This window comes from Hevea brasiliensis, chromosome 16 (assembly GCF_030052815.1).
Source record: "Hevea brasiliensis isolate MT/VB/25A 57/8 chromosome 16, ASM3005281v1, whole genome shotgun sequence".
NCBI lineage: Eukaryota > Viridiplantae > Streptophyta > Magnoliopsida > Malpighiales > Euphorbiaceae > Hevea > Hevea brasiliensis.
The window spans coordinates 49,724,673-49,748,030 of record NC_079508.1 but is presented as its reverse complement, the minus strand read 5'-3'; the positions used below and the strand labels follow the sequence as shown (position 1 = coordinate 49,748,030).

Genomic DNA, 23,358 nt, shown 5'->3' with positions numbered 1-23,358 from the left:
TGTAAAAGTTATTAAAAATTATATATTAGTCCCTCTCTTTTTAATTTTAAATAATTATGTCTATTAAATTTTATTTTGTCAAAAAAATGCCCATTCGTCTAAATTTATTATAATTTACCGTTAATAATCTTAATTTTATTTCAATTTAAAATAATTATATCTATTTTTTAGAAAATAATTTTAATTATATCATAATTTATAATTTGCGAGCATGTCAAATATAAAATATATCGCTTAATTTGTGTTATGAATTTTAAAATCAAATAATTATGAAAATTAATTTTAATATATGCAGTTTCATTATTTTTATAGATAATTAAATAAAAAATGAGTAATTTTAATATTTAAATAATAAATATAAAGTTTTGAGAAAATAAATACAAAATTTTAGAAATTAAATGCCATAATTGAAAAATTAAAGGGTACAGGTCAAGGATGCAACTCTCCTACAAAAAACAATATCAACAGAGAGTGGTGACATGTCTAATAGCGGGTGGTAAAGTGTCTAACAGTTTCGGAAAATAAAAGATTTTTTTTTCTGTGTATTTATTAAAACTCCAATTTAATATTATATAGTCTACACTTTTATTTTTCAAAGATAAGTAAAAATAAGGTTAATGGGATTGTCAAAAGAAAATATTAGTGTTTAGACTATTTTTATAAAATTATATAAATGAAAATTATTATGTTGTGCAATTCATTAATTTGTAATTAATATAAAATTTTAACAAATTTGAAGGAATCATTTTGTCAAGAAATATAATTATTTTAAGTTAAAATTATGTTTAAAGTTATTCTGATAATTTAATATATAATTATTGTTAAATTATAATAATTTTTTTATTGATTAATTATTATATGTAATTTTTATAAATATAAAAAATTTATAAAATTAAATGATTGGATGTAATAATTACCCATAACCGGTGTGTTGCTTCTTTATCCTCTGAACGATCAACTACGTCGATCTATCGTCACAACCACTTTAACAACTTTTGCAACAAGTTTTCTATTATGACCGTACAATTGTCTCATTTCTGGTTTCATCAGTCTTTCACTTTTTTTATAAAAAAAAAAAAATTATTCTATCCATCTTAATATTTTTTTATAATTAATTTTTACTAAAATTTAAATTTAAGAGCTCACATTTTTGTAATAATTGATTAATTAGTAGTAAATTTCTTATTATTTTATTAAAACTCTTGAAATTAATATTTTAAAAATAATTTTTAAATATATAAATTAAGAATATATGCATTTTTAGAGTCTATTTTATATTATTATTAAAATTACTATTAAAAAAAATTATTTTTTAAATATATTAGTTAGAGGATATTAAAAAATAATTAAAAATTAAATTTAATAAATTTCAGTAATAAAAATATTAAAATAATAAAATAATTTTTTTTAAATTATTTTTTTTAATAATATTAAAAATGAGACTTTTATTAAAAAAAGTAGTTTCGACTTTTTAAATTCAATATCAAGCAGCACTAAGAAAGAGATCTCATTAACTGATTTAAAGAGAGAAATTCAAATATTTTTATAATTCTCATTGTTTTCAAAATCGTATAGAATATATTACATATAGTTACTAAAAGAATTAGATATTTTCTTTAAAAAGAATACTCCAAAAATTTGAATTTAATATTATTGGATTAATAATTCAATATTTGAATATCTACTTCATTATATAATTTATTTATTTTAAAAAATTTTAAATTAATTAAAAAAACTATAATTTATATCCCCAACTTTATATTTCACAATTGCTACTAAACCAATAAAATTTACATGAATTAATGGACCTTTTTATTAAAATATATATATATATATATATATATATATATATATATATATATTTAAATTAAAAAGTCAATCAAATTATATCTTTATTAATATTATATAATTATTTTTTATGTAAAAAAAATAAATTAAATGATTAATAATATAAATCCGTGGATATACCAGAAATGAAGGGTCAGGATTGAGTGATGGAAATGGAAATAACATAAGTGTGGTGCATTTGGACAACTTAGTCAGACACGGTTGGTATAAACATGCAGAAAAATGAGAAGGCAACAATTTAGCCCATAAATAAAGTAGAAGAAGCTGCTGGGATGTTGAATTGAAAGAAAGCAAGCACTAATGAGAGAAGAACAAAAATCAACAAGTTTCTTTCTGGTACAGCCAAAGAAGTTTCTTTCTCAAAGAAAATGTTGGGTCAGTTTCTCACTACTTTTCCCATTAACTTTCTCAGATTCCAGAAGATTATATTTTCTTTCCATCTGGTCTAATAAGATATTGGTCCTTTTGGAATTTTCGATTTTGTTCAGATTCTTGAACTTTGGGTAGCTAAAATCTTGACATCGACTCTTTTTTTTTTTTTTTTAATAATTTGTTTCTCTTATCTGGGTCTGGGTTATTTATTTTAATCATTTGTTAAAATTTTTTTCAAAGGTTGTTCGTGTAAGCTTTCATTATTTTAATTTTTTATCTGATTTGTTGCACTTCAGCCTGCCCAATAACCTCACAATCAAAGGTCTTTTTTTTCTTTTTTTGGCTTCTCTTTAGACACTGTTCTTTAGAGTCAAAGGCTTATGTTTCTCCCTTCCTTCAAAGCTAATCTTGCGGTTTATGTCTATCTGATTATCTCCTGAAATTGATGGATTAGCTGTTGATATGAACCTTATTGCTTCCTCTTGAGGTACTTCTTTTGATTCAGGTGCATATCTTGGTTTTTGTAATTTTAATTAACTTGATTGTTTGTTTTGATCATTTCTAGTTGATTGTTTTTGTCTGGATTTGCTATGGATCTCTTTACCTTTGTATATGTTGCACAGGTTTGATTGTTGAGATTTCTGCTATGTTTTTCTTGATAGTTTATTTCTAATTTCAATTTTTGATTGAACACAGCAGTCTTCTTCTTGTTGGAAACAGTTATTTATGCTTTCAATTATACAAGTTCTGATCTTTCTTTGTACTCATAATTAACAGAATCAAAATGGGATGATGTGTTGAAGATATCCTTTTTAAATTGCATGCTCGTTACATGGGTGAAGACTGAAGGGCAGAATCTGTTTCATGCTTCTTCTTCTTCTGAATATATAATGAAGCAGAGTTTGTTTGGAACAACTGCCTTTAGCATGAATTAGGATATTGTTGATGATATAATAGTCCATGCTTGTGCCTTCACAGAGTTACAGAATTGATATTAAAATGATGGAACAAATTTTACATTTTAGTGAATGTGATCTTTTCATAAGCTTTGTGTCAAACTTTGCATCTTCAGCTTGAATATGAAGTATTGCCTGTAAGAAATTTCTTGTTCAATCAATTAAATCAAAGAATTAGGCCTAGGGTCAAGACGATAGGCCTTGATTAAGTACCTGAACTTCATTGATCCCAATCACTTGACTGAAGCATTGGAATTGAAACTCTTTCCTATAAACATTCCTTGAATCTAGCATCCAAATTTTTTGGCATATCAGAGAGCTTTTAAGATTTCTTCCCTTACAAATCCTTCCAAGTATTGTTCTTGATATGTGCATATATTTGGTTTTCTTCCAGAAGGGCAATTTAGAAAAGTCTCCTCAAATCTTCTTTTTATCCTTGTATATAAATTTCTGGACAGTCACATTCTCCATTGTGTCTATGTTTCAGTTCTCTCTCTCTCTCTCTCTCTCTCTCTCTCTCTCTCTCTCTCGTAGAAATAAAGGTATATTAACATCACATTCAGTTGAACTTTTCGATAGATAGGCTCATGCAGTTGTATTGCTTTTGATGAATACAGGCATACTAGAAAACTGTAGAGGGATTTCAATCCAGCTGCTTTTTTTTTTTATTAAAAATAGATCAGCATATGCTGTTTGATGGTTGTCATATTTGAAATATATTAACAAGTTTCCTGTCAAATCTGTATGACTGATACAGGCATTGCAATATATGATCGCATCACTCACCAAGACTGGGTTAATTTAGAGAAATCATGTCATTAGTTAGACCTGCAGAGCTTTCTGCCACACCCTACCAAAATCATAAGCTTTACTCATTGAATGGGAACAACGAGAATTCTGGGTTCTCCAACCAAATATTTTGCTCTGATCGGCGTAAGACCATGTATATGACCGATTCTTACTCTAGTGAGAGTTATGAGAAATACTTCATTGACTCCCCAGTAGAAGAATTAATACAGCCATCTAGTTCTAGCATTTATGGGAATTCATTTCACCTACAAGATGCATCTTCTTACCAGCCAAGAACTGGCACAGGATCCTTCATGACCACTCAAGGTCCCTACAACACTTTTGCACCAGTGAGACACTGTGGTACCTATCAGTTCAATTCTGAAGCAGATTACTTGGAAATTCAAAGCCCATATCCAGTGGACTATGAAGCAGATGAGATGAGGTTAAAGCTTCAGGAACTTGAGAGAGCGCTACTAGATGATAATGGAGATGATGATGAGGATGATATGTTTGGAAATAGTCAAAGCATGGAAATTGATGGTGAATGGTCTGAACCAATCCAGAATGTGATGCTCCATGACTCACCGAAGGAGTCTTCATCTTCAGATTCTAACATAAGTAGCATTAGCAGTAACAAAGAAGTGTCACAATTATCTCCCCAGGCTCCCAAGAGATTGCTTTTGCATTGTGCTGGTGCAATTGCAGAAGGAAATTTTGAGGTAGCTGATGCTCTAATAAATGAGCTCCGGCAGATGGTTTCAATTCAAGGAGATCCTCCTCAGAGGATTGCAGCCTACATGGTGGAAGGTCTTGCAGCTCGTATGGCTTCCTCTGGCAAATATCTCTATAAAGCTCTGAAATGCAAGGAGGCCCCATCTTCTGATAGGCTTGCAGCTATGCAAATCCTATTTGAGGTTTGCCCTTGTTTTAAATTTGGATTTGTGGCAGCAAACGGGGCCATAATTGAGGTCTTTAAAGGTGAAAAGCGAGTTCATATAATAGATTTTGACGTAAACCAAGGGAGTCAATACGTAACATTAATACAAACAATTGCCAATCAGCCAGGTAGGCCACCATACTTGAGGTTAACAGGGGTTGATGATCCAGAGTCAGTACATCGTCCTGTGGGTGGCCTGAAAATAGTTGGGCAAAGGCTTGAGAAGCTAGCAGAAGCATTTAAGGTGCCATTTGAATTTCATGCAGTAGCATCTAAGACTTCACTTGTTAGTCCATCAATGCTGGACTGCAAGCCTGGAGAAGCACTTGTAGTTAATTTTTCTTTCCAACTCCACCACATGCCTGATGAGAGTGTATCAACAGTAAATGAGAGAGACCAGCTACTTCGAATGGTTAAGAGCCTAAATCCAAAACTTGTAACTGTAGTTGAACAAGATATGAACACTAATACCGCCCCCTTTTTCCAAAGATTTGTCGAAGCGTACAATTATTACTCTGCAGTGTTTGACTCCCTTGATGCAACTCTCCCAAGGGAAAGTCAGGACAGGATGAATGTTGAAAGGCAGTGTCTAGCACGGGACATAGTAAACATAGTAGCATGTGAGGGAGATGAAAGGATTGAACGGTGCGAAGTTGCACGCAAATGGAGAGCAAGGATGATGATGGCTGGCTTCACTTCATGTTCAATGGGTCCTCATGTGGTGGAAACGATTCGGAAGCTCATAAAACAGTACTGTGATAGATATACATTGAAGGAAGAAATGGGTGCACTGCTTTTTGGGTGGGAAGACAAAAGCTTGATTGTTTCTTCAGCATGGAGGTAAGGAGGAACATTTGGTTACAGCAGCATCATTTAGCAGGACTCAACTTTTGTTTAGTCTACGTATTTATTTTTTTGTGTGGAATCAAGATGCATGCTGATATATGTTCTTATTATACAAAAATTAAGGACTTCCTAGTATTGTGTAAAATAAGCCTGATAGAGTGATGTAGGGGGATTGCTAGTTATTTTATCAAATTCTCTTATCTCTTGCTGCTGCCTTGCATATCATTCTTTGTTTCCATTTCATCATTATTTTGTTACTCCTGCTACTGTCTCCATTAGAATCAACTACTGCCAAGCCAAAAACTTGCATTTGCCAACTGGTTCACAACTCGATACAGTATATCCATTAAAATCCCCAAAATGGGTATGTTCATCAATTATCAGAAGTTCAAAACCACTGTTCATGTCATCGAAATTATCTGCAATGCGGCTTAGCCTTCAGTCTCTTTTTGTCACCATAGTCAACATGGAAACTAGAGCACCAGTCATTCAAATCATAACAGGGAAAAAGAAAATTAAAGAAAAATCCTGAGGACTTTCAGGTAACAGGCACTTTTTTCCGATCAAATTCCACGTTTTTGCCTTTTAAGAATTCTTTGAAAAGTGAACATCATTTGCAAATTAAAAACCCCCGCAAAACTGTCATTCCCTCAGAATAATCAATCCTTGCCACAGTATTTTCTTTTCTGAATGAGAAAGCAAATTGAAAAAAAAAAGAAAAAACAATACAAGGCAAATTGCAAAAAACTTTCAACCAGCAATTCCTTTCTTTTCAAACCTTAATTTACATCATCCATTATCATTCAATGAATGAATGCTTTACACCAAAATAGTGAGGCATTGGTTCTAAGACGGTACTAAAATCAATACTAACGACATTATAAAGTCCGGAAGAAAATAAAAATAAAAAAAAATCATAAAAAGAACACTGACAAACATGTACAGCACATATTCATTTCTAGCGTGACTCTTTGATGTGTAATTAGGCTCTTGCTGATGCCATAATACTCAAATTGGAGCAGCCCAATAAATTCAACGTAATAGAGATTCACACTTACAGGGAGACTTGAAATGAAATTATTAAAAATATATAAGTGTGAAATTTTTACATTAAAAAAAATGAAAAGAATGAAGAAAGTAGGAAAAATGTCAAGTTCATTAAGTCCCTTGTTTCTTTCATAATGCCATCAAAATCTCTCCATCTCCAACATAACAGGAGCCCACAAAACGACCTAAGTTGTGGGCATAACGAGCAAATCACAAATAGGATGTTTCAGCCCTTCATTGGGGCATTGTGAGCAAATCATATATAGATTTTCGCCTTTTCCCATCCAGAGACAGAACAAACAGCACGACGCGGTCGAGCAGTAGCAGTTGCAGAAAAGTCAAGTAACATTAACCCATGGGATGGGCTGTGGGCCGTTAGGTTTGAGATGGGTTAGGCCTAACAGAAAATGATCCACCCCTAACGCCATTAAAATTGGGAAACATACTCGAAACCGGCCATAATAACAGGCGAAAAAGGGAAGAGAAGACTCTTGTGGCGGTGCCTCAACGCATTGAAGTTAAAGAAGAGAAGATCGGAGAATACACGAACCAACCAATAGACGATAGCCAGCCAATAGAAATGTCGAAAGTGCTGCAGCAGCCGATAGGGCAAAAGAGGCTAACGAACGTGGCGGTGGTTCGATTAAAGAAGCATGGTATTCGCTTCGAGATTGCTTGCTACAAGAACAAGGTCCTCTCTTGGCGCTCTGGCGTGTAAGTTCTTTTTATCTCTTCCTTTATTAAATATTCGCAAAAAAAAAAGAGAAAAAAAAAATCTTCTTTTTACTTTGCCAATTTTGTCTGGAAACAGAGAGAAAGATTTGGATGAAGTGTTGCAGTCACATACCGTTTATTCAAATGTTTCCAAAGGAATTCTTGCAAAGTCCAAGGATTTAATGTTAGCCTTTAAAACTGATGATCAGACCAAAATATGTCTTGAGGTAATCCATTTTCCTCCAATCCTTTTTACAGTTTTTCATCCATGATTGAATTTCAAATGCCTCTTTTCATTATCTGGCGGCGCTGGTGGTGGTGATGGGTAGATATTGGAGAAAGGTGAGCTCCAAGTTGCTGGGAAAGAGAGGGAATCTCAGTTATCCAGTCAGTTTCGGGATATAGCAACCATTGTTATGCAGAAAACAATTAATGCTGAAACTCAACGCCCTTACACTATTAGCATGATTGAGCGACTCATGCATGAAATTCACTTTGCTGTTGATCCACATAGCAGCTCCAAGAAGCAGGTCATCGCCTAATCCAATAAAATTTTATTAACTAATATTTGTTAATTGATAATCTTCTGTATTAAAATTTCATATTGTTGTGGCACCCTCCATATCTCCATTCCAAACTGCTATCAAAGTTTTTCACTGTAGTTTAGTATATTTGGAATGCACCTTTTTCTAATGTATTTATTATATGATTTTGCATGTATTAAGTTATTATTCGACGTCATGTTATTAATCTGTTGTTACTGGAGTTTAACTTCTTGTAAATTCTGAACCTGTTCTTATATTTGATGGGGAAAATCCAAAACTCCACTGTGTATCTTGAGCAGGCACTAGAAGTTATTCGTGAGCTTCAAAAGCACTTCCCAATAAAGCGTTCTCCAATGAGATTGCGACTTATTATTGCCAAACCAAATCTTTCTACTCTTCTAGAAAAGTTAAATGCTTGGAATGCCACCATTGTTTCAAAGGATGAATCTGGAAGTCAGCTCTCTGTTGTAAGTTTCACTCTGCCATGTGTATCTCTTATAAGTTTCACTCTTGTCTTGTGATCTATATTTTTTTATCTGTTCATTGCGTTTAATCCTTCTCCATAAACCCTAGTACGCTCCTTCAAATTCATAAGTAGGATTCTGTGCTTTTTCAGAAAGTAGGATTCTGTGCTTATTCGAAGTGGTGTTTGCAATGAATTTACAGACAATTTAAAAGGATTATTCTCAATAATTTGTTATTTTTCCTTTCTCCTCTTAAATATATCTATCATATTAATAAACTTGTGATTAAGTTAGGTTTCAAGGGATTTTACTGTTTCTACTTCTTAGGTTAGTTTCTGTTGATTGTGGTGGACTTAAGTGTATTAAAGTTGGATTGAGATTCATTCTGTGGACTGTGATTTGGGATTAAGCCCATCCTTCTTAGGATGGAGAGAATTATATTTTGAACTGTCACTCTTAAGAACATCTACACATGTAGTTGTGCTATTTTCATTTCCTAGCTCAATTAGATGTAGACATTTACGGTGCCAACGCCTGCCAAAGTTTGTAATTGTTATGCATTGTTACTTTTTAATTTGACAATTAATTGCTTGATGTACCAAAAGCCACAGTTGCTAACTAAATTTGAGTGCAATCACAACTTAATTCTATTCTTTTTCTTCTAGATTAAATAGGCTTTTTTTTTCCCTTAAAATGCTCATTTTTCACATTCTAATTAGCAGTTTCTTCCTTTTCCCCCCTTTTCTCAAGTCAAGGCGACGTAGTCTCTGTAGTTGATGACATCTCAGATGTATTAGGAGCCTTCTCTTCTTCTGGGCTTTGCTTACATTTAAATATTGTGCAGATTTGTGAATTAGACCCAGGTTTCTTTCGGGAGTGTGATGTCATGGTGAGGAATCTGCAGGGCAGGCTGGAAATTCTTGCAATGTCTGTGCATTTTGAAGGGGACACCAGTGTAGATGATTATGATGATCATGAAGATGTGCCATCAAGCCTACCTAAGGAGTCTTCTGATTCTGTGGTCCAACTGGGTGAGAAATTGCAAAAGCAGACAGTCTCTACGGAAAAGAATACTGAGGGGGAGGCAAAGCAACACAAGTGCAACACATGCAATGCATTTGTTGGGGATGCCAAACAGTACAGGGATCACTTTAAGAGTGAGTGGCACAAACATAATTTGAAGCGCAAGACCAAGCAACTCCCACCTCTCACAGCGGAAGAGTGCTTAGCAGATGTGGACCTGGATGACTCAAAAGCAGATTTAAAAGAGTACTCATTTTGAGGCGGGACTGAGCTCAGTTTGATCATCGTGTGTAGATTTGCATCACCTTATACATTTTGGGACCATGTTCCATGCCGAAATCAATTAGCTTGTAGAGGGTGCAAACAGGGATTGGTTTACAGAAAGCAGATTTGAGTTCTATTATTATAATTATTTTTTCAGTTGGCTTGGAATGCAGGGTCATGTCGAAACTTTATACTAACATAACGTTAAATCCCTGTAATGAAGATCATAACTTGAGGTGATTATGGCTATCTTAGAACTTGCTTTAGTGCTTGGGATGGATCCGGCTGTGGCCGGTTTGGAACCAGGTTAGGGCCTGTCAAATCCGGGTCTCAGACCATTTACCAGTTCACGTCTCCAAACCGGTCTGGAATTGAAAACCATAAGTATTAGTTTTGGTTCCTTTTCTGAACTTTATTGGATTTGATCGAAATTAATGGTTTGATTCAATTAGATCAGCTTTTTAAAACGAAAAAAAAAAAATCAACTATTGAATTGCTTTAATTTGAATTAAACTTGAACCGTTTTAAATGGAAGCTTACGCGGTTTGATTTAGGGTTTAGGGGGCCACGGCCTAAAACCAAACCATTGCCGGGGCTATTCATTTACTATATCCTCTAGGTGAAATCTAAAATGCTACTTTGGTATGTATATTGCTTCTGAAAACGTCTGTGATACTTCTTTGATGATCAACAGTGCATAGTGAAGAAATTGGTTTGCATCGCAAGGGAACTGCAGAAATCCTGGGTGCCCTACAGCTGCCGGAGCCCAAGAAGATCCAGCTTCCTCCGTTTACCCAGCAATATACAAGAAAATTATGTACATTTTTATTTTCCTTTATACAGATCTTTTGTACAAAATCATTCAAACTGGAGTATCTATTCACAACATTTTTTCAATGTCAGAATTCTTTCAATTCTGTTTGTCAAAACTTGTCAAGTTTATTCAAGATGTTAGCTGGACATGGACATGGCCATTTGGTGGGAAGGCTAAGAAGCAGAGGACGAATTCATCCTAAACATATTTTACCCGTTTGAACTTTGAGCTCTGGCCACCAACATGGCAGGTATCCCACCATGAGTTACTAGTCAAGCGGTGGATTCATCCCAACTTTAATATTTGAAGTGATTAGGTGAGAACTCTTTGCATTCTTAGTTCATTAGCAAGCTTCGCACTGGTTTGTTCTCTGTGGTCTTCACAGAATTGTCGGGTTGGTGACTGGGAACTAATACCATGAGTCCTGCTGGACATTCAAGAGGGTAACAGGAAGAGAGAAAGCAGCTGTCACAGATTGATACTTCATCCCTGCAGATATGATAATAGTTTGAATCTAATTGGAATTAAAAGAACACATGCGCATTTTAGCATAGGGTCCTGAACTCAAGTGGCAAAAAAGAAATTTAAAAGAGATCTAATCATCTCAAACAATACCGTAGGATGTCTTCCATATGCAGAGAAGGCTTCACCATTAGAGTTGGCAATTGCAACCTCTCCTATATCTTGATTTTGGATGAAGGGATGATTTAGCAGTTGCACAGCAGTGGGACGTGCAGATGGATCCCTCTGCAAGCAAAGTTTTACAAAATTCTGGGCATCTTCTGACAAGTAATTGGGAAGTTCAGGATTCTCACTGCTATTTGCAATTTTAAATATTGCGGCCACCTGGTTCAAACAGAATGATATGAGATAGGTCCTAAAGTTTCTGCTATTTCTTTGTGAGAGCCAATGTATCAACATCAGAACATGCATACAATATCATACCCCCTCATACTGGCTCCATGGAGGTTTTGATGTTGCCATCTCAAGAATGGTGCATCCTAGGCTCCATATATCAACAGCAAGATTATAGCTACTAGTGTTCATTATAACCTGCAAATGTCATAAAGTCAAATATTGTCAAGCTATATAAACTTACGGGAACGCAGAAATAATAATAATAATCCTGAATGAGAACAAAAAGATGAACATGAGTATACGGATACCTCCGGTGCCATCCAGTAAGGACTTCCTTTAAAAGAAAGCATTGAAGAACCCGATTTCGTCTGGATTATGAGATATAGGATATCAGAAACAGTAAACAGAATGTTCATCCATTTGAAAGAGGAATTGGCCCTATGAAGTTACAGAAACCTACATGTTTGGCCATGCCAAAGTCAACAAGCTTAATTTCACCATTAGGATCTACTAGTATGTTTGCGCCTTTAATGTCCCTGCAAGTTACTGTCAACTGAGGTAGGTGGATGAAGATTGATTCCTGATAAAGAACTAAAAATTGCTATACCAATCAACTACCTGTGCACTGTATTCCTTTTGTGTAAATATGCTAAACCAGAAAGAATCTGCTTTGTGTAACTTCGAATAACAGGTTCCGCAAATGGACCATATTCATTAAGCAATTTTTGGATTGAACCCCCAGAAACATACTGCAAGTAGACTGACAGTTTATCTTCTACCTGCAATAAGTACTTGGTTTTAATTCAAGCTATGCACAGACCTAATGCTATTTTGGTTGTTTCACTGCCAAGGAACTTCAAAATGAGAAATTAGATAAAAGTTGCAGCCTTGATTGTATATATTAGTTGCTCTCTCTTAAATTTATATACTTTAATAGGTACTACAAAGTATCCCAATTCCCAAAATCATTTTTCTCTTTTTGAATATCGTGGTCAGGTGGTATCACAAGGCATTGGCATTGGCATTGGCACAGATGTGAGATATTATGAATAGGAGAAGGATGATGAAAATTGCAAGGGAGCTCTTACCATTTTGCTTCCATAATATCGAACAATATTTGGATGAGACAGTTCACTAAGCAATGCAATTTCCTGTTCATTCAGAAACGAAAGGAAATAGTCAATTTTCCAGTTTACTAATGCTTAAAATTCAGTGTGTGTGAGATAGAGAGAGAAAGGAAAACCTGGTTCAGTTGCTTGAGACATTCAGTTGAATTCTGATCATCAGAAATAATCCTCACTTCCTTTATTGCACACATTTGTCCATTTTCACTATAGACAGAAATTACGACATTAGACTACTGTGAACACACAACATGATTCTTCCTTGTTCTCTTCCAGTTTACTTTGGACAACACTTGTATAGAATGCATGCAAATTAGCAGTGAAGTTACCTGTTAAATCCAGCATAAACAAGGCCAAATGTCCCTCTGCCAATAAGCTTTCCCTTCTTCCAATTTGACTGCATATTCTGGGAAGATTTATTAGGATAACCAGGAGGAAGGGGCAATGGATGACAAGGATGCCTCCGACTTTCTTGCTTTTCAGATGGGGATTCCAACAGTACTGGAGGTAGAGGTGATGCCTGTGTAGTGGAAGCCTTTGATCCAGGACATGAAGTTCTTAACCATGAGTTGTAATTGGTTTCTTCAACTGCCCTGCAATCACCATAATAACATCTTTCTGTGAAAAATTTTCTTCTACAGGGCACGACTGAAAATTGAAGAACAGAAATTCAAACAATTTATAGATTTACACTAGAACAAAAAGCGAAGGGGCTCATCTTTGCAAGTTACTTGTACCGCTTCACACTTAAAAATTTTCTCAGTATTAGTATTTTTATGAAATATTAGTGAGAAATCTAGATCCGTGGTTCTGATGTTTTTCAGTTATGTGATATGATCCTCAAATAGCCAATTCTTTGCAGAAAAAGGGGAGGTATAATAAAGAAACTGACCTGAAAGAACCAAAATCTCCATGATCATTAACAGTAGCATCAACCCCTTCGTCATTGGAAGAAATAGAAGAAGATAAAGATAAAGACGAACTGCTGCTTGAATGCAAAGCCACTTCAGAGTCTAGTTTTTTATCGAAATTTATCGATGGCTCAGGAGAACATGCAGGTTTTGGCAAAGGGTAAGCTTTCTTTTCTGCAACCTCAATTCCAATATCTGAATCAAAACCTGCAAACACGGAAGACCCACTGATGGAAAGGGAAGACGCTTTCAAATCAAGACTGTTCCTTGAATAGTTGTGAGCGAAAAGTATGGATTCGTCAAAACTCTTTGGCTTTTTTCTATATTTATCTTCTTGTTCTTTCTTCTTGCCATGGTTGTGCTGTTTATGATCTCGTTGAACTCTTTGAGAGTTCTTTGTCCTTGTCCACCAAGCTGGCATTGCCACACAAGAGAGGAATTGAATGGAATTAGGAGCAGATCGATGGAGCTGAGCTCTCTATATCTGACCACTACTTCTTGCGTCTTCCCTCTTCTGGTCCTCAATCATATACGCATGTTTGATGTGCATTTATGAATTTGTGTGTGCATGCGCGTGTCACAGAGGGAGAGAGACCACACCACAGTAGGTTTTGCCTAGTTGGAAGAAAGTTTTATTCATCATGAACCAATAGCAACTTGAGTGAATGGCAGATGGGGTAGCTGGGCCAGCTAGGCGGCTGGATATATCAGATATGATTGAGACTCTCTGCCATTCTCTCCATGATTCTATATAGTTCAAGATCAAGGTTGAAATGAACTGAAATTATCATATACATGCTTACAATACATTTTCATTCTAATCAACAAGGTAGGAAAACTTGCCGTTATTTCACCGTATGCAGAAAATGAAAGCTCAGTTGAACTCTCAGAATTTATGACAGGACTGTTGTAATAAGTTATGCTTCCTAGTCCACATACTAAATTTGGACCAAATTCATTGTTGTTCTAAGAGCACCTATTTGTGGTTATAATCAGAAATTGCCATTGAAATTTGGCCAATTGGAGAGATTATGACGACTTGCATGTCCTTTCACAATTACATAATTGTGTAAGCAATTTGTCCGTATCTGTAACCTTATTTATTTATTTTATTATACTACAAGAAATATTATATTTAGCCGTAATAATTTTTATTGTTGAATGTGTAAAATTTATTGTTATAAGTTTATAGTGATAATATATAAATTATTATATATTACTGTTATAAAATTTTAATTAGAGAAATTTTATAATAAAATTATAATTAATTATTAGAAAATAATTAATTATTAATATCAAAATTAATAATAATTGTTCATATTACAGCTATATATTAGTTTTATAGATAATAAATTTATTATAATAAGTATGTAAATTTAAGGCATACACATAAATCACATAATCATACAGTATAAAAAAGAGAATAAAAATAACACAATATTTAACGTGGTTCGACCATAAGGTTTACCTCCATGGACAGGACAAGAAAAAAAAATTCTAACATGATGAAAAAAATAAAATATAATTACTTAAAACTCTCAAACCCTAACTCTAATGTATTTCTCGAATATCTCATACTCTATCGTAATGGATAAAATATTATAATATTTATACTAATTGGCCTAAATTCAAAACCTACCACTGGTCTCACTTTTTATCCTAAATTTTTATCGCTAATTATAACATTTATTGTGGTGTTATAATTTCGGCCATTCAATTTCAAATATTTCCCTGTAGCAAATGACTTCTTGTTCGGTGATTTTCCTAAGATGTGAACCTCATTCACTCCCACACTTCACAGCACTGCTCAAAAGGATGAGCTAATGATCAAAGAGAAAAGCTGTGATGGACATTGAAAAGTCAAACAAAATAACAACCCACACCACCAACCACAGAAAAAAAAAAAATCATAATTTTTTGTTCATCAAAAGTCAAGATATGTTCCATCTTGTGTTAAACCTAACTGTGTCATCTCGTATACCCCACGTCCAATATTGCCAATGGGATTTTGAATGTAAGATCTTTGTTAGATGTAGTTAAAAAAAAAAAAAATTCAGAGATTAATTTGACGGATCTCTTTATATATATATATATATATATATATAATTAAATTCCATAAAAAAATATATTTCATGTCAATGCAATAATGCATCACGAGATATTTAGGTGAAGGGGTGGACCTTTGGTTTTGTTGGGTTGTCTTTATCAGGAGAGTTTACCTTGTGAAACTAGGGGTGTGTATTACCTGTTTTAGTTTTAGGGTCTATTTAGGCGTCGGAATTAGGTTGAAATTTTGGTATAATTTGGATTTAATTTATAATTTTTAAAATAATTTTATTTAATTATTTTTATAAAAAATTATATTTAAATTTTAAAATAAAATTTTAATATGTGATATGTTATACAATATATCTTTTAGTTATACAACTATAATATAATTTAGGATTTAGAATTAAAAATATTATATAATATAATAGTATAAATATATTATATAATATATTTTTTAATTATTTATTAATTATATAATATTTAATTATAAAATATAAATATAATTATCAATTTTATATATATATATATTACCCCTATAATGAAGAATTATATGGAAATTGAATATATTTATAGTTAAAATTATTTAAAAAAATAATAAAATATAATATTATATTATATTATATTTAGTCCATAATTATATATAAATATATGTACTTATATTAATGAAAAAATATATTTATATATTTGATTCTAATTTAATATAATTTATGTTCAATTCTAATTCACTATTAATAAAAAATCAAAATTAAATTAAAATATCAAAATAAATTCAATTGAATGTAATTCTTTTTGATTCAGTTCGAAACCTAAAAATCGTGTACGAAACTATATTTATAACGGATTTTATTATAATTTGGAATTCACTTCATAATAAAATTAGTGAAGCAATTTATAATAAAAACACCATTCAATATTACCGAAAGAAAATAGTTAATTGGATTAATATTTTTTCCCTCTCTAGTTTCTAGGGAAAGAAATTTGTCTTTCTATCATCTACTTGGGGTTCTTAGAGCCGTCGAGCTTGTTAACAATTTGAGGCTTTCCCCTGCCTCCTCCGGTGAGGAAGGTCCTTCCCTGCAGGGGCGGACCCAGTTGCATAATGAGGTGCCCCGGCCCCTCCCCCCATTTTTTTTTATTTTTTTTTTAAATTGAAAAGTTAAGCGGCTCCCTTGAAAAAATTAAAGTTCTAATAATTTTTATATTTTAAATTATTAAAATTTCTAATTTTAGTGTTTAATTTTATTAATGTCCCTAAAAATTTTCTTGTAAATCTGAGAATAATAATTTTTTTCAAATACCAATTATGAAAATAAATTACATATTAAAATTAAAAAAAAATTTGGCATAAAAATTTATTTTATTCATATAGAGTCAAAATTTTTAGTTATTATTTATTATAATAATTATAAATTATTATTTTAAAACAATAATTAATTTTAAAAATATTTTTAAGTACACTTAAATTCTTAAACCTAAATTTAGTTTTTTTTATGACACTTTTAACTCTTTAATAAAGCATCATTAGAAAGTTGGTATTTTCAATATTGTGTTCAACTCTCAATTTCTTGAACATTAAGTTCATGATCATACGGTAGAATTGTTTATTCTTAATTCAATTTTAGATCCAAAGGAAAAACGTGTATCATTTAGAGTTGATGACATTTGCCAAGTGAAAATAAATTTCTCTCCAATTGTTTGCTATTATATATTGGAAAAAAAATTGCTAAAAAATTTACTATAGATTCACATAAAGATAATTTTATGGCATGCAAAAATGGCATGCTCTTTTTTAATATGTTTTATAAGACAATGAAGATAAATTGATATTTAAATGTTAGCCCCTTTTATATCAATTCCTGTGTCCGCACCTTCTTCCCTAGTTGGAGTGTGGGTTTCCCTCTCCATCCCCAGTTGGGGTGTATATAGCTTTTTCGGGTTTTAGTCTACAAATCTATGAGGCTTAATACAAGAGGGATGTGTGAAGAAGTTCTGTGTTGCAATGGTTTTTTTATGGGTGGAGTGATGATGTTAGCTCCATGGAAAGGAGAGCTATGTTGTGTTATGCTTAGATTTATGATCCACAATTCTAGTGATGATGTTAGCTCTATGGAAAGGGGAGCTATGTTGTGTTATGCTAGATTTATGATCCACAATTCTAGTTGATTTGCAAGGCCTTTTCCTAATTTAAGTGAAAGAAATATTTCTTAATAGGATAGAGGAATATTTCCTATATAGAGTAGAATTTTTATTTTAGTATTATTCCTAAATTTAGTGGGACTCCTAATTAGATTACTATTGAGGGAATTAACACTATAAATAGGAGAATAGTGAAAAGGTGATTGGGCTTCGCCCATAGGGAGCGGCTTCACCCATTGAAGAGAGTGGTTTTGCTCATGAAGAGTGGATGGAGAGGGGTTATCACCCATTGTAGAGAGAGACTTTACCAATTACTGAGAATTTGACTCTGTCCATTAATAAGGGGCACTTGCCCATTATAGTAGAGAGAAACTTCGGCCTAAGATGAAAAATGGCATAGAATTCAAGACGAATGAATTCTTATTTATTGATGAGAGAGTTATTATCCATGTAACTTAAGACACTCTTTGTAGTATAATAGTTGTAGCAGTAAATTTATTGAATTATGTCTAAAGGAGACTGAAAAGACTAACTAATGTAAGGCAGTTATGTAGATGGATTCTCTTAGATGTAATTGGGATGGTGGGTAGTATGGTTATTATTAATGATAGTGAAAGATGATATGCTCATGTATGTAGTCCTATGTCGAGAGGGTGAATCACATAAATATTATTACTTTATGTATTTATTTTATTTTTTTATAGTTTACACGCTTTTATGGTATACAACAAGCTAACTATTGAAGATGGCATATCTAAGATTATAAGAGCTGGCCTTACAAGTTGGTGGTTGCCCTTCTATGACTGTAGAGAGTGAAAAGCCGATTTAAGCTCTGCCATGCGTCTTCCTCTTAGAGTCCCTGGTGGAAGCTTTGCATTTTGACCTCTTGAGTTCCTTAGTGTTCATTTAGAAAGGGGAGCACCACTCCTTGCTTTGGAAAGGTTCCATCTTTCAAGCTTAATTCTTAGTTGGAGGAACCTCTATCTCTACTCTTCTAGAAGGTAGCTCAGTCTCGTTGGAATTGAAGGAAAACAGCAGGGGACAAGTGAAGGATGTTAGTCTCTAAGATTAGACCAATCCAACTCGACTGCCTAACCCTAGGGTTTGTAGTGTTGGGCTTATAGGCTCTGTATTTTGAGTTTGAATGGATGGACCTCTAGGCTTCCTTCTTGTTTATGTCTTTCAAGCCTTGAGTGTTATAATTTATCTTCCAATATATGGATTCCTATCTTCAAGAAAAAAAAAAAGTTAAATCATTTCTATTTTCTAGTTGTTGTTCTTTATGTTGTCCATCAATGGAAAAGATATTGAAAGCTTTTATTTTGGGGAAACTTATTTTTTACTCTATGGATTATATTTTAATTAATATTTGGATATCTCAATTTTCAGAAATTATTTGTTTATGTTAACAAATGGTTTCCCTTCTACAACCTAGAGAAAAAAAAAAGGTTTCCCTTCCATTTTAAAGCCAATTTATCATTAAATTAGTAAGAAAATACCAAAATATCCTTAATAAGATTGATGCTTCATTTTGTTTACCCATTAATTTTTAAATCCTCCTTGGAACCTCCTTAGTGATGCCACAAATATATATATATTTTTTTATAATGAATTCTTTTAAGTACCTTTATTCATTGCTTGGCGAGTCTCATTTCTTGTCCCTAGAATTTTCAAGCTCTAACAGCTATAATGGTGCTGGCTTATGGGCAAGAGTTTCCTTATAAGGGATTACTAGGTTGTAAACTGTCTAGATATCATTATGGGTTGAATATAGCTTACAATGAAGTGTTTTTGTTTCCTCCCAATTACTCAATGAAATGTTTTGTTTTTAAAACCCTGAGCCTTACAACCCAAACATTAAATCCAATATTCTCAAGCAAAACATAGGAAAACTTTCTCAGCGCTGTCATCACCGTGATTGGAAGCACCTTTCCTGAAAGACCAGAGGGAAAGACCTTTTGTTAGAGCCGCAATACAAAGCCATTCCAACCAAAGCCATGAGGACCCTTACCTTTACAAGCGAGCCCGTCGTTTCGAAAGGTTGTAGGAATCCAAGGCACCGACTTGGGAGAGAAGGGTGGCAGGGACCATAGTGTCTCACTTTCATCTAGTCATGGGCAATTTCTTTTATTTCTCTAGTCCCTCCTTTTTTCTCCGATACTCTTAAATTTTCAAGTAATCACAAAATTGTTTTTGATTCATTCACATTTGATTGAATAAAGCAAAGGGATTGAAACTAATTGTATTGGGTGATGAATTTGGTGGGTTTTGAACCAATTCCAAATTGGTGTTTGGGAAAATAAGGATATTTTGAGTATGAAGGAAAAAAAAATTTTCTATCACTTGCCACATCCATATATTCATTGATCAATAGAAAATCTTACTTAAACGAAATAGAGAGATCAAATAATTGATGAAATTAATTGTGAGGAATTAAATCATATGCTTTGGAAATAAGATGGTTAATTTATTAATTTTAACATAATCCCAAAATTAAATAATAATTTACCCATAAAAATAAAAAAATAAAACCTAACCTTACTCTCACTAGTGTTCTTCATCACAAACATTGATATAGAGGCCCAAATTAATATTCAGCTTTTACATCTTAATTATACCATATAACATACAAATTAATGTTAATTAGTGGGTTTTAATCAAAGCCAAAACTCACAATTAATGTAATTAAGTTCACACCATAGAGAACTCAACAAATTTGAACTATAATTTCTGCCTGGAATACACCTGCTAGTGCATGTTCACATCATATATATATATATAATGAACAGGGAACTATATATATGTATAATGAACAGGGAACTAAGGCAAACAAACATCGAAATCCCGCATGGTGGGGACTATGAATAAGAGCTGTCCTAAGAGGAGTCCAGCAGCAAGCATGCAACTTGGGTTACCTTTCTTGAATTTTGTAATAACTCCATACACGTCTGCAACTTAATTATGGTTGTTAAGGGTCAGTTCTATGTTTCGTAACCAAAACTTCTGATCCATTGCTTTTTGCTTCTTGGAATTCTAGATTTTGTGTTTGGTTCAATGTTCTACAAGTGGATTGCCTGTAATGGGGAATGAATATGTTATAGCTGACCTCACCACTCTAAAAGGACAGTAATGCTCCTGTGGCCATGGCTAATAACCAAGTCAGACCCATCAAGTGTACACACCACTTCTAAACTAAGGCCCATTTAGTTTCCTAATTGAATGCTTTCAACATCTTTAGACAGATTTTTTTTGCAGTATTATGAATTAAAATTTATTGGTATTTTTTATAATATTATTCTACATTGATTTGAATAAGGTGTTTGTATTATATATAAGACTTGGACAAGTCTCTTCCCCTTGAGTTAGCTTTAGGAGTGAAATTAAATTCGGTCTATTTTTTTTATATTGTATCAAAGTCTATCTTGTTTCAATGTTGAACCACCCGCAGATATGTTTACTTGTAAACTTTATATTCCAAATCTCTATGCCTGAACGTGAGAGAAGTGTATTATCACACATTAATTTGAGATAAAATATTTATATAATATATAAGATTTGAGCAAATCACTCCTCCTTAAACTGATTTATGAGACAAAAAAAATATCATAATTCCTTAGCTTCCCAGTGGGATGAGAAACATATGGCTCACCTACATCACTACATTGAATTATCATTATTATTACTCAATAATTATTATTATTATTATTATTATTATTATTTCTGACAAAGCCGCCTGCACCTTTTGTATTGGTTGAATTGGATTTTTGTGAGTTGTCAGGTAAATGAAATGTCATCCACAAGAAAAACAAGGCCATAAAATTTGGGAGAAATATCCACTCTTAGGAATTATAGAGATAGAAATTCCAGAGGATTAAATTTAAATGTGGACAGAATTAAAGAGATAAATAATAATAAAAATCTTGCTTACTCTTCTTATCCAAGAGGAAGAGAGCAACTAAGGGCCACATCTTCTTTCTCAATATCATATTCCTTTCCTAAAAGCTACTACATTGACAAGAAGAGAAGAAGAGATGGCTATGAAGAATTGTTTTCAAGTGAGTACAGTGTGTACTAGTGCTAGAGCTGGACTAGTATTTGCTCCTGTTGAGAAGCTTCACTTACCAACTTCTTTTAAAGGATTCAGTAATCTATCCAATTTATCATCGTCTCGTTCATCTTCTTTCTTTGCTCATTCACTCACTACTCGCAGAAGCAGAAGCAGAAGCCCAAAATCTCCCATTGTCTGCAAAGCTCGTGAAGCTTTAGATGAAGGTTTGCCATTTATAAGCTCTTCCTTTGTAGCTTCATTTTAGTTTCTTTATTTAATCCTTCTATCAATTTTGCTCCTTGTATGCTTCATTTTCTAGTTGCTGCTATAGGGATGGTAGTTCTTGAAAATTGCAGACTCATTTATTTACTTATTATAAATTATGATTTTGTAGAAAATAAGTGTTAATTATTAAGAAAAATTTTAATTGAAAAATATATGAATATTGCTTCACATAAAAAAAATAAAAATAAATGTAAATTTCTGCATTTTTATTGTCTAAATGCTGTGTTTTTGCTTTTTTCACTTCAAAAATACCAGAAGCCCCAAAAAGCAAGCTAATTAAGAGACATTAATTTATTTTATTTTGTTATATTAAAACTCAATTAAACGTTTAATTTATTTTATTTTTAATTTTTCATTTAATTTAATTCAAAATTTTTAATTTTACTTTAATTTATCCTTAAAATTAAAAAAAATCAATATATTAAATTGCCTAATTTTATCAACTTAAATTAGGAAATAAAAAAATTTAATTTGAAATTAAAAAAATTAAACTTTTTAATTTTTTTTATTTAAATCAAAAATTTAAAAATTTAACCTATAAATTTTAATTTTTAAATTAAATTAAATATTAATTTAAATAAAAGATTAAAAATAAACTAAATTAAACTTGCCCAACAAAGACACTAAATTGAACATTTTGCCCTTGTAGAATTTGATTGCTTACCTCTTTTTCAAACTTTCATTTTCTTTCTTTTGAATTTGGTTTACCCCATCTCATCAATTTTGTTTGAGCATTTATTTAATCGAATACTGCACCTCATTATGCAAACGCTTGAAATCTGCAGTGCAAGCGGTGACAGATTCAAGCTGGGACAACCTTGTCATTGCCAGTAAAACCCCAGTTCTGGTGGAATTTTGGGCACCCTGGTGTGGACCATGCCGGATGATAGCACCGGTGATCGATGAACTAGCAAAAGAATATGCCGGAAAGATTGCATGTTTCAAGGTAAATACCGATGAGTGCCCAAATATTGCCAACAAGTATGCAATAAGGAGCATACCAACAGTGCTGTTTTTCAAGAAAGGAGAGAAGAAAGAAAGTGTCATCGGAGCAGTACCCAAGACTACCTTGTCTAGTACCTTAGAGAAATATATAGATGCTTGAGACAACAATTTAGCCAATTTCAGAAGTTGTACCAGCTTATGATACCTGTTCATGTCATCCACCATATTCAAATGACTTGTATTTAATGTAAATGTCACTAAGAAATCATTTCTCCAAATTCTAAACATGATCTGAATATGAAATCTTTCATATAGCAGATCCATCGCCTTACCTGAAGATTAAAAACACCACAGCTCATTTAGCTTAAGACCATGTTCTT

The 23,358-nt window shown here is 32.8% G+C and overlaps 4 protein-coding genes across 7 annotated transcripts; 3 read left to right on the top strand and 1 right to left on the bottom strand.

Moving 5' to 3' along the window:
* The first annotated feature begins 2,060 nt into the window (after window positions 1–2,060).
* LOC110661412 (scarecrow-like protein 1) lies at window positions 2,061–5,971 on the top strand. Of its 3 annotated transcripts, none has more exons than XM_021820035.2 (2): window positions 2,061–2,223; window positions 3,934–5,971. In XM_021820035.2, exon 2 carries the CDS (start codon window positions 3,989–3,991, stop codon window positions 5,747–5,749), a length of 1,761 nt encoding a protein of 586 aa, XP_021675727.2. In that variant the 5' UTR covers window positions 2,061–2,223; window positions 3,934–3,988; the 3' UTR covers window positions 5,750–5,971. The 3 variants fall into 3 exon arrangements, with proteins under 3 accessions (XP_021675727.2, XP_057994310.1, XP_057994309.1); XM_058138327.1 differs by lacking the exon at window positions 2,061–2,223 and adding an exon at window positions 2,230–2,707; XM_058138326.1 differs by lacking the exon at window positions 2,061–2,223 and adding an exon at window positions 2,230–2,725.
* A 1,215-nt stretch (window positions 5,972–7,186) lies between these two features.
* LOC110661414 (uncharacterized) lies at window positions 7,187–10,057 on the top strand. 2 transcript variants are annotated; one of them, XM_021820039.2, is made up of 5 exons: window positions 7,201–7,512; window positions 7,610–7,739; window positions 7,842–8,042; window positions 8,357–8,524; window positions 9,366–10,057. In XM_021820039.2, exons 1-5 carry the CDS (start codon window positions 7,379–7,381, stop codon window positions 9,801–9,803), a joined length of 1,071 nt encoding a protein of 356 aa, XP_021675731.2. In that variant the 5' UTR covers window positions 7,201–7,378; the 3' UTR covers window positions 9,804–10,057. The 2 variants fall into 2 exon arrangements, with proteins under 2 accessions (XP_021675732.2, XP_021675731.2); XM_021820040.2 differs by lacking the exon at window positions 7,842–8,042 and having other exon boundaries at window positions 7,187–7,512.
* Window positions 10,058–10,611: 554 nt separating this feature from the next.
* Window positions 10,612–14,440, bottom strand: LOC110661413 (mitogen-activated protein kinase kinase kinase 3). The gene is made up of 10 exons (XM_021820038.2): window positions 13,497–14,440; window positions 12,934–13,197; window positions 12,724–12,811; window positions 12,569–12,631; window positions 12,099–12,259; window positions 11,941–12,016; window positions 11,789–11,848; window positions 11,568–11,675; window positions 11,238–11,468; window positions 10,612–11,111 (listed from the first exon to the last, which is right to left on the bottom strand). The coding sequence occupies exons 1-10, from the start codon at window positions 13,934–13,936 to the stop codon at window positions 11,106–11,108; spliced, it is 1,497 nt and encodes a 498-aa protein (XP_021675730.2). The 5' UTR covers window positions 13,937–14,440; the 3' UTR covers window positions 10,612–11,105.
* A 7,042-nt stretch (window positions 14,441–21,482) lies between these two features.
* Window positions 21,483–23,295, top strand: LOC110652042 (uncharacterized). Its single transcript, XM_021807535.2, has 2 exons — window positions 21,483–21,972; window positions 22,819–23,295. The coding sequence occupies exons 1-2, from the start codon at window positions 21,732–21,734 to the stop codon at window positions 23,136–23,138; spliced, it is 561 nt and encodes a 186-aa protein (XP_021663227.2). The 5' UTR covers window positions 21,483–21,731; the 3' UTR covers window positions 23,139–23,295.
* The last annotated feature ends 63 nt before the right edge of the window (window positions 23,296–23,358 follow it).